The sequence below is a fragment of the Macadamia integrifolia genome, chromosome 5, assembly GCF_013358625.1.
Source record: "Macadamia integrifolia cultivar HAES 741 chromosome 5, SCU_Mint_v3, whole genome shotgun sequence".
NCBI classification, from domain to species: Eukaryota; Viridiplantae; Streptophyta; class Magnoliopsida; order Proteales; family Proteaceae; genus Macadamia; species Macadamia integrifolia.
The window spans coordinates 44,752,246-44,762,375 of NC_056561.1; the positions used below are offsets into that span (position 1 = coordinate 44,752,246).

The 10,130-nt window shown below is 39.2% G+C and overlaps 1 protein-coding gene across 2 annotated transcripts; it reads right to left on the bottom strand.

Moving 5' to 3' along the window:
- Positions 1 to 458: 458 nt before the first annotated feature.
- LOC122078485 (protein NDL1-like) lies at positions 459 to 5,553 on the bottom strand. 2 transcript variants are annotated; one of them, XM_042644487.1, is made up of 11 exons: positions 5,334 to 5,553; positions 3,760 to 3,859; positions 3,512 to 3,609; positions 3,277 to 3,365; positions 2,927 to 2,987; positions 2,744 to 2,830; positions 2,556 to 2,645; positions 2,400 to 2,456; positions 1,606 to 1,661; positions 1,338 to 1,473; positions 459 to 1,056 (listed from the first exon to the last, which is right to left on the bottom strand). In XM_042644487.1, the coding sequence occupies exons 1-11, from the start codon at positions 5,391 to 5,393 to the stop codon at positions 835 to 837; spliced, it is 1,056 nt and encodes a 351-aa protein (XP_042500421.1). In that variant the 5' UTR covers positions 5,394 to 5,553; the 3' UTR covers positions 459 to 834. The 2 variants fall into 2 exon arrangements, with proteins under 2 accessions (XP_042500421.1, XP_042500422.1); XM_042644488.1 differs by having other exon boundaries at positions 2,556 to 2,633; positions 5,334 to 5,550.
- Between the last annotated feature and the right edge of the window lie 4,577 nt (positions 5,554 to 10,130).

A 10,130-nucleotide genomic window follows, 5' to 3' on the forward strand; every position in this document is an offset into this window, starting at 1 on the left:
TGAGAGGTGTAAGGACAAACCTTGTAACCCTATTCCCCATTGATGGTGAAGTAGAATCTTATATCACCAAAAATGTAAGCAATTTTGCAAAACCTCATAAACTTGTGTGCATTGTTTGTCCCTTTTTTTCCGTTACCCAATGTTTAAAACAAATCCTTGAGCCGTTCATTAAGATACAGTTTGGTGCATTTTATACAATACAACTGTATAATATGAATATAAACAGCAAATTATGCCAAGACCGCATTTGGAGGAAAATGGTCAATCTAACTGATCGCATCAGTATCAACCTAGACCGATACAGATATCAATTCCAATACCCAAGTCCGATGTTGATGATCAGCCACCAAGCATTCAATTGATTTTTTCCTTTTTTCCTCTGATAGCCTTATCAATGTAATGCCCATGACTGCAATCAATCCACCGGAAATCTACACCACCCCGTCTAACACAGAACAGAACACAATTTCCCTTTTCTTATGTAATTTTATTTTTTTTATTACAATAATGTTCTCATAGAGGCACAAATAGTTTATCCACAGACGATTTACAGCTGCTCGGCTCTCAATGACTTCAGGTCTACAAATGAATGAATCAAATCACTCGGTCTCTCACTATACTTTCGTTTTGTACTTTAATCTCTTTACTCTCTATCTACACCATCCCCACTCCCCAGAATAATCCCAGCTTCCACCGCATATCATCATCGCCATCTTTCCCTTGTTGGCAACCAATCGAAGGACTCCCCCGAGCCCCAACTAAAGCGTATGAACGTTTACAAGAGTCAAAATTACACATCTAGCTTCGTCCCCGACTCCCCGCCCTGCACGCCAGTCACACTTGCAATGAAACCCGTGTCTTTATGGGCTTCAGCTTCAAGCCCATGCTTTCCGGCGAAAGCAGCTCTGGTGAGATGCACGATGGGCTCAACGGACTCCTGGGGCTGCCACTGAACTGGCTTGGTCTATATAGCCCATATCCCATGAAGAAGTACTCCATTGGGATCAACATTGCATGGGGCTGCTCCTCCGTCACCATCGATCCACATGCCTGAACCTGTCCAACCCACATACCCAACCAGCCTCCATAAGCATTTTTCATACATTACAATCCCCTACTTCCTTATGGACCCATTCAGCATTCAATAGTTTTCCTTAACCTACGGTGAAGAGTTCACTCAAGGTCATCGTTACTTCCATTAAACATTAACGTTTGAAATGCCATCCACTGTTCCCAGACAACCATCCGTGTATAATGACGGCCATCGGAAGGACCATGGCTCAAGGAAAACTGGGTCCTTAAATGAACTACAAACATTATGTATCATAAGTACCTACCTCAACCAATGCACTGTATCTTCTGTCAACTTTTGAGGTCATATGGAGAGCTTCAGCATGGAAAGGAGAGTTTTCACCCACAAATAACAGCGTTCGACACTGTAATTTCTTCAATCCATCAGTAATGTCACGTCTCCTGCTTAGTAGAAACATCAAAGAGAGACCTAATTCAAATTCTAACCCTTCCTTGTATCATACTTAAACAGTGAGACAGAACATGTGGATATCCAGTGTCACACACACTAAGTAAATATCAAATATGTTTTACCCACTAATCGCCTCAAGAAGCCGCAATACATTTGCACTCTGCCTCTCATCTAACAACTGCATTACAAGCGCAGGATATATGTCAAATGCTAATCCTCTTGACTGACCATTATCCACAATAAAGAAAATTGCACCGATGTGCGTAATTATCCATGTAATTGGAAGCTGAGGAATTTTCTTTTTTATGGGTTGTGGATCAGGATGTGAATTTTAAACCGAAACTATTTACCAAAATCAAACCAAACTGTTTACACAGAAACCATGAAACTGTTTATTAAATGGTTCGGTTTTGGTTCTAAAATACCCGTGATTCAGTTTTGGTTTTAAAGTTTAAACCGTTAAATCGATATGTACAAGTAGTAATTTTAAGTCATTCAATGTTAAGTTTAGTACGTTTCAATAAAAAAATTAAATTTACATGAAACAACTATTAAAGAAAAGCATATAACAATAAACAATTCAATTCAATGTTATGACTTACATCCATTTCACCAAAAATTTTAAAGGTGAAGAAGTTGTTTTGATAAAAAAAAATTAGAAAAGATAAGAAAACTGTTTATAAATGGTTTCGGTTTTAATATATGAAACCGTTTATTAAATGATTCGGTTTTGATTTTACATAAAAAAATCTTGCACCAAACCGAATCGAACCGTCTACACCGGAACCGAACCGATTAACACCCTCAGTTGTGGATGCACTATGAAGAATTGGGTGTGGGTGTGGGTGTGGGTGTGGGTGGGTGTGTGTGTGTGTGTGTGTGAGAGAGAGAGAGAGAGAGAGAGATGGGAACTCACACTTCTGCATGCCAGCACAATATCCGATTCTGGGACTTGTCCACTACCTCGAACTTCCTAACAGTGCATAACCAAATCCCAACACTCAACCCACTATACAAAGGAATGATCAGCAATACAAACAGGCTATGAAGTTACAACATCTGCACCAAATACCTTGCTAAAGTACCGCTGAAGCAAGTATTCCTTCATCATGCTACACATTCCATAGAAGTAGAGCAAGTTTATCATCACCTGCAGATGAGACTATCTTAAATATGTGATGACAGATGTAAAATTAAAAGGAAAAAAATTCATAATGCTGCTTTTCAAGTGGATGACAGCAAAGGGACCATAGAAGGAACCTTATTATACAACCATTCTGTCCAAGACGGTGCTTTACATAGGGGAGAAACAAGTATCAAACCAATGACCCGTTCCCTATATTTCATCTGCAACAACAGAACACTTACAATACAGAAATTAGAACCAAAACCAAAAGTTAATTTATAGCAACCAAAACACAATCAACCAGGCGGTCAACATACCGCAAATAGTGTAAGGATATAAGCCCCGGCTGTGACCCCCATGCACATCACTGCACCAAGCCTAAAAGCAGAAAATAGCATGCTCACACCATTAGAAGCAAATTATTTTTCAAAGAAACTGTCACGACGGGGGATTTGTCTTCCCTTTTGTTCCTCCACAGAAGAATATTCTAAAGACTTTCTACAGCCTTCCAGTACAAAATGAGTGCCTATTTAAGGGAGAATTACTGGTGAAACAGAGATATAACTAGAGAGAAAATTATTAAGAAAGAGCCCTAACAAGGGAGGAAATGACTATTTATAAACCCAAAAATGAAAAAAACAAAATGCAGATCTGCTATAGAAATTACCCAAAGAAGTCGAGAACATCAGCAACCTGATCTGCTAAGTCATCAACAGAAGGCACAGGGATGTCTGAAGAAATTGCAGCAGCACCCAACTGCAAGAGCTCTTGAAGAAAGGACCAAAAGAGCAATCATGTGAACAATAAAACTACATAGCAGAATGGCATATTATAGTACATAGAAGAAAAAAAATAGTTCAGAAAATAACAAGTACTGCAATCAAGTCAACCAAGTAACCGACCTGATGCCCAGGAGGGCTAATATGATAAATGCAGAAGTTGTAAAGCAACAAAGAAGCGGCTTCTGGACAAAAGAATAATCCTTGGAAACAGGACATATCTGGTCAAAGACATACAGAATCACACAGAATTATCACATTCATCATTGAGAAGAAGTAACTAAAGAGAGCAATCGACTTATGGACAAGGTCTAGTATTTCATAAATAAGAAGTGATAATCCAGGCCACAAAAGATGACCACTGAACTTACGATTTAGAGCTAAGTCAGGATAAGTAACAAGTGCTGGTTTATCCTGGTCGCCAAACACCACAACAGACACAGGACCATGGCCTGTCTGTACAATATGTTCCTGAAGGCATACAGCACAAAGAGCATTGTTTTCTTAGAAAGTTAAAAACCACACACATAAAAAACCATGAAGGCATGAACAAGAAATAGGACAGATATAAGAGAAGCTGGTAGGCTAATTGAAGAAGTAACCCTTCTGTTTAACAGTATATGCCTTTCAGCACCAAACTCTTTCAGAAAATAAAGAAATCAAGCCAATCAAGTAAAACGGACATCCTAAAAGAGCTTCAAATATGCAAGGATCAACACTGGATACATCTACAGTATCTATCTATATCTGTCCGCTCATAACAAATGATAGAATACACCGAAAAAAAGGGAGGGGTAAAGCTCAATCATTGGATGTCTCAGCATGCTGTAAAGATAACCTTCAAAGTAGATTATTCTTTTGGAGAAAAAAAACTGTCAAAGAATAGTTTAATAGGATAATATGGCAGCTAAGAACATTGCCGCAAATTAATCGAAAGGTGAACTGCTTATCCAAAAAAATTGACAATAAAAGCAATAAGAATAAGCAGAAAAATAAAAGAACAACGCCAATGAATTTACCTACAAACCCCCACCCCCCCCCCCCCCCAAAAAAAAAAAAGAAGGAAAAATAGAAGGAATCTACTTGCTTAAGAAAGTAAAGAATCTCAGGGTTTCCATAATCAGCAAGACACGAACTAATCAAAGCAAAAGTTTCAAATGAGAACCTCAGTTTCGTATATTAACAGAAAAAACAGCATGGAATTTAAGGAAGGTATCGAAAAGAAAAGGCCAAAAGCACAAGTCACCTAGAATACCCAAGGAGCGGCATAGAAAACTAAAAGACAAGAGGTGATAGGCCACAGGTATTGATTTCTTCCTAACAACAAAACAAGACTGCCGAAGCCAACAAACCTCCCTGTCCATTGCCTCCTGGCACTGCAATGCAAATGCAGCATAACATACCAAATTAAAAGCAAAAGACCATGGAGAGAAACAAAGAAGCAATACTTATATGAACTTCAAGGGTTTACAAAGAGAAGAGATCCGTGAATTTAGCAATTAAGACAATCAAAACGAACAAAACTTCCACGTGAAACAGAAAAATCAGAAAAAAGAAATTTCGAACGAATAAGAATAATACAATAAATGCAATATCAGAAATCAACAAAGAAACCCTAAATAAAAAATTAATATATTCAAAATATATACAATAAATTAAGAAACTAAAACGATAATCTCTCTCACAATCAAGCGAGAGAGAGAAACACTTTTAATTTAATAAAATGCGAATCAGCAAATCGTTCAAACAACGAACACAAAGTCAAAGCAAAAGTTCAATCATTCAGGAAACTTAAGATCTGCATCTTTAAAGGCATCATTAAAAATTGAAAATTCTCCAATCATCACTGGAAAAATAAAAACAGATAGACACGAGAAGAAGATTACATTAATTACAAATTTTGAAATCAGAACCAAAGAACAAACAATAAATTTCGAAATCCAACCTTTCCACCAAGAGAGATCGTCTCCATATCAACTGAAACCGAATCGCTCGAGTCCACCATGGCCGCACTTTCCTGTGTCTGGAAGGCGAGAGACAGACACAAACTCTCCTTGCCTCTCGCGCTTCCTCTTCCTATCCCCACACTTGAAAAAGAAATCTTCGTCAAGCCTTCGCTGGCTTTTATACGAAGCGATCCTCTCTCCCTCGTTCTCCCTCCTCCTCCTCCTCTCTCTCTCTCTCTCTCTCTCTCTAACTGGCACCCCACCGACGCATTTCCCTCACCAGCTGAGAGCGGGACCACGGTCACGTGAACCCCGATTAGAGACCGACAGACTGGACTATGACGAAGTTACCTTTATGACCTTGCCTTTCTTAGATTAAGTTCGCTTTTTTTTTTTTTTTTTTGGGTAAAGAAGAGTAAGTTCGCTTTTACGGTTTATTGGTTGAAACAATTTTTTAAATCTTTTCGTCTTTTTAGATATATAGTTTTGAGTCTTTTGATTCAATTTTTGTTTATCTGACATAAAAACATAAATAGAGGTATTTGATATGATTCATAATTCATATTTTGAGGTTTTCTGGTCGGACCCCTCATATAGGAATCTTGTGAGGGGTGTCTTTTGGACCGTTGGATTTAAATTTTATTGTCTTAAAGTGTTGATTTGGAATAAGAAGTATGTATGATAATACACATGCGTTTTGCAAGATCGTTTAAGAAGCATTTTTTGGTTTGGAAAACCTAAACACCGATCTCGCCGGAGAAACGAAAGAGAGAAGAGGTTCCGTCAGCTCCATCACGGTAGAATCTTGTAACCATTCATGACTCCACCCTTGCTTACCCTAAGTCAGTAGTAATGGTGTTTTGACAGATTCTAATTTTTTCAAGTATAGATCACAAAAAGGAAATTTTCGGGTAATTTTAACCTAACAGCATGTTCTTTATCTGACAACCCTCAGCCATCTCACCACCCAAAAAGAGTTCTCTTTCAGGAAAAGAGAAATGAAGGGGGAAGGGTAGGCTGAACTCAGATGTATACGCATTAAAACCTAAAAAGAGCTAATGATTGGGATGTAAGAATCTGTAAATCTTTTGCCTGATACAAACCAATAATGATCAGTAATTTTCATAAATTGAAAAAATAATACACAGAAAGAGGGAAAAGGAAGAAAAGATGCAATGAAAACAAGCCTAATAAATCTGTGATAATCAATTTCTGTTGACAGGAAATATCACTGAAGCAGCGCGAGACTTCGGAGGACAAGGGGTTGAAATTTGGAGCGAGACGTAACCCAAGCAAGGAAACTCCCCCCTGAGAACCCCTATGAGAACCGTATCTCATCTCGTACTGAAAAAGCACTTGCCTGCAATTTATGAGCAGCGATTGATGGGTTCAGCCAGGGCGGTGACTTGCGGTGGGTCTCATCACCTCTGCGGCTTTCATCGAAGCCTTTTCCCTCTATTTCTCCCCAGCCGCCCCTCTACATCTCTCTCCCCCCAGAAATTTTCTTACTTGCTCTCTGCTTCTCTCCCTCAGTTCAAATTTAAAGAAACATAAGAAATGAAATTGGTGAAAAAGAAGAAGCATTTTCTTCGTCGGAGAGAGGGGACGGCTCACGGTGGGTTCGTCACCTGACCGCTATCTTCCCCGAGCGGCTGTTGTAGAGCACCCCCGACGGCAGCAAAGCATCGAGGGGGAACAGAGGAAGTGACGGAGGTCTATAGAGACTGTGTCGTAGGAAATGGATGCATGGTCATGATGTTTGGATGCCATTTAAAGGGTTGAGATCACTCCCGACCATTGACTTTCTTAACTGGACTGCCGACCAGAAAAACTTTTGCCATTAATATATTAATAAATTCATAAAGAGGTTAGAAGGTATTTATATTATTGAGATAAAACAATTTTGGTGGAGCATCTGTTGTAATGGCTCAAAAAGGGTGAAAGAGTAATTTTATTTATTTTATAAAATTCCTTACATTTCAAGGAAAAGATAAAAAGTCCTACGGTCATAGCCCCGATTTCCAGATCCAGATACATGACCCGTTTTGTTTGTCGTGGGCTGCATTGGGTCCCAACTCCTACGGGTATCAATTTAGGATCCGAATCATGAACCGTCTCGCTAAAACCCGAATTAATTCGGTTTTAGGAGTTAGTGTTTAGAATCTTTGGATCAATTACCAAATGAGGTGGAACTGCTTTGGTTCCCATTGGTTCCAAAATCTGAAGACGAGTAATTGAGACCTCCAGGACCCATTCATGATGTATATTTAATCTACTTAAAGTTACAACTTTTAAGGGTTATGTCGTAGTTGCAAACAAAGAATAAGGATTTTTGTTTAAGGGCAAATGATTATTGGTTTGGTGTAGGAAGCTCACAATGCCAATGAGAGCATAAATGGGAGTATTTTTAACGCACATAAGGAGCGATGCAGTCTTTTTATGCCCGCATGTGTCTAGACATTTCCTACGTTAGATCAACAAGGTTCTTTTTTTTATGTTTAATTAGTTGAACGTTTAGGAATATATTCAATCATTTCTATGTTTGGGAAGGTGTTTAAATGTTTAGAATTGTCACACTTTTTTGAGTGTCTGTTGATATGGACATCGATAATGATTGGAATAAGACTTTAATCGCTACCCACAACTGGTAGCACATACATAATTCTAAAAAATGGTATCAAAATCGATATCAAAAATGATATTGGAATCATTATTACTCTCTCTAGATACTATATAGATACCAATATAGATCGGCCATATCAGGCCAAATCATATTATTTTTCATTCAATTTCAATTAAAAGATATTTTTCTAGATAGATATACATCATAAGTTCAGATGTCCTTCATCATTAACCTAACGACCATAAACTTTTTTGATTTCGTGAAAAATTAATGGAAAAAGAAAAAGGCGGGAGGCGGGAGGCGGGAGGGGAGAGAGAATATGCCTAAGCAATCATTCCTTCTTGTATTAGTGTGTGATTGGAAACAATATTCTCTTATTTACTGTTGTAATGCCCATCGATCGTCATCATAGCTTTCTAATCACCAGCAACCACCGAAGTGATTGATTGGTAGGATTCACTATCCCAACTTAAAAAAGTATACATTGGAGACCCTTGTCTCTTAGGCCATTTGCTTGGGGGGCTTTTGTTGGGGTTGCAAAGTTGTATTGTTTCACCACAGATAAGATAAAGTTTAGGTGTTTGATTAATTGGGTGGGGGTGGAAATGGGATTAAAGCATGTAAAGTTTTTCTGTCTGCTGATGTATCCTCCGTTTAGGATTTTAAATATTGGTGCATTGGGTTGGGAATCGGTTGATTCACCTGAGAACCAACAATGATCGATTCACACCCATTCAGTCTGATTAGTGTATAATTTTGACTGATTTTAACCGATTTGAATTGGGAATCAGCCTTCACCGATTCAAATGCCAATTTTGGATGTGTTTGGTATGGTTCTTGGAACGCATTCTAGGCCTGGAATGCATTTTGGGATGTGTTTAGTAGTGTTTGGTTTGCATTCTCGTTCATGAGAATTAGAATGCCATGGAGAACGAGGATTGTTTTAGAACGGGAAAATTCGTCCATTCCACGTTCTGAAAAATAACTGATCAAACTTGTTATCAAGGTTCATTGTGATACCCTACTTTTTAAAACCGGTCTAATTACACGGTTGACCAGGTTTAATCATGTAAGACCCGAACCAGAGTGGGTTAAGGCGGGTTCCTTATGAACCATGATGGCAAGGGTGACTTTGAACACAGGTTGGCCAGACAAGTCCAAGTCAGTGCCAGAGGAGATAGGTGTACCCAAGCCGTGCACATGCACGTATCATAAGGCCATGTATGAGTAATGTTGGTATGTAGCCGTATCCGAAAGTGCATACGTATAATATACCTTGTGCCGAGAGTCGAATTCCATCAAAATCCCACTTGTTGGCCAATTTTCGGCCCTCAGATGGGTGGTCACAAGCGGGCGCACCCGCCCACCTGAGTGACCCAGCCATGTGGTTACTAGTTGTTTTAAAAAGTATAAATATCATTATTGTGTTTTTCATTTTCTCATTTATTACATTAAGAAGTTTGGTGAGAAGAGTAAAGAGGAGAGAGAAAAGAAGGGAGAAAAGAGAACGGAGAAGAAGAAAGGGGAAGGAAGAGGAGGAAGGAAAGGATTTAAGCGGCGCCAAGGTTTGGTCTTCCCATTCTGAGCAAAGGCTATGCTTCTTAAACTTTCACCAAACCCAAGTAAAACCCTTGATTTGGGTAGAGTTTCTTGAGATCTTATAAATCCCACTTGGGATGATGAATCTAAGGTTTAATAGAGGGTCTATGTGTTGATTTTGAAGGATTTGAAGAAGTGTTTACCAGATTTGAGAAGCATTGGCGATTTCTTGAGCAAGGAAGTAATTTTTGAGGTTTTGATATAGTTCTTGAGCAAAGAAGGTAAGATGGTTTCTCAATCCTTAAATCTAACTTAGATCTAGGTTAGAATCATCTTACAAGACCTTGAATGTGTGGAAAATGTGATTGAAAAAGCCCCATTTGATTTCCCAAAAGTTGAAAAAAGTTTTAAGGAAGAAGGCAAGTTTTTGCCCTCTCAGGTGGGCCGGGACCGGTGGGCCGAACAGCCCGCCTGAGGGCACCCGCCTAAGAGGGCAGGCCCTCGGTCCCCACCGACGGGCCGACCTGCCCTCCTGAGAGGACCGGCCCTCTAAGCAACATGCGGTTTAGGATTATCATCTTCCAGTGCTACGACTGTCACACCTAGTTCACATAGAACCGGGCCAGTGACCGGG

What these genes read in the sequence shown, in the direction of transcription:
- LOC122078485 (XM_042644487.1), bottom strand. Translation starts at nt 5,393, where the DNA reads ATGGTGGACTCGAGCGATTCGGTTTCAGTTGATATGGAGACGATCTCT. An exon ending in ATATCCTTACACTATTTGCG is followed by an intron (nt 2,831 to 2,926) that starts GTATGTTGACCG and finishes CTGTTGTTGCAG; the next exon opens with ATGAAATATAGGGAACGGGT. An exon ending in GATACAGTGCATTGGTTGAG is followed by an intron (nt 1,057 to 1,337) that starts GTAGGTACTTAT and finishes TGGGTTGGACAG; the next exon opens with GTTCAGGCATGTGGATCGAT.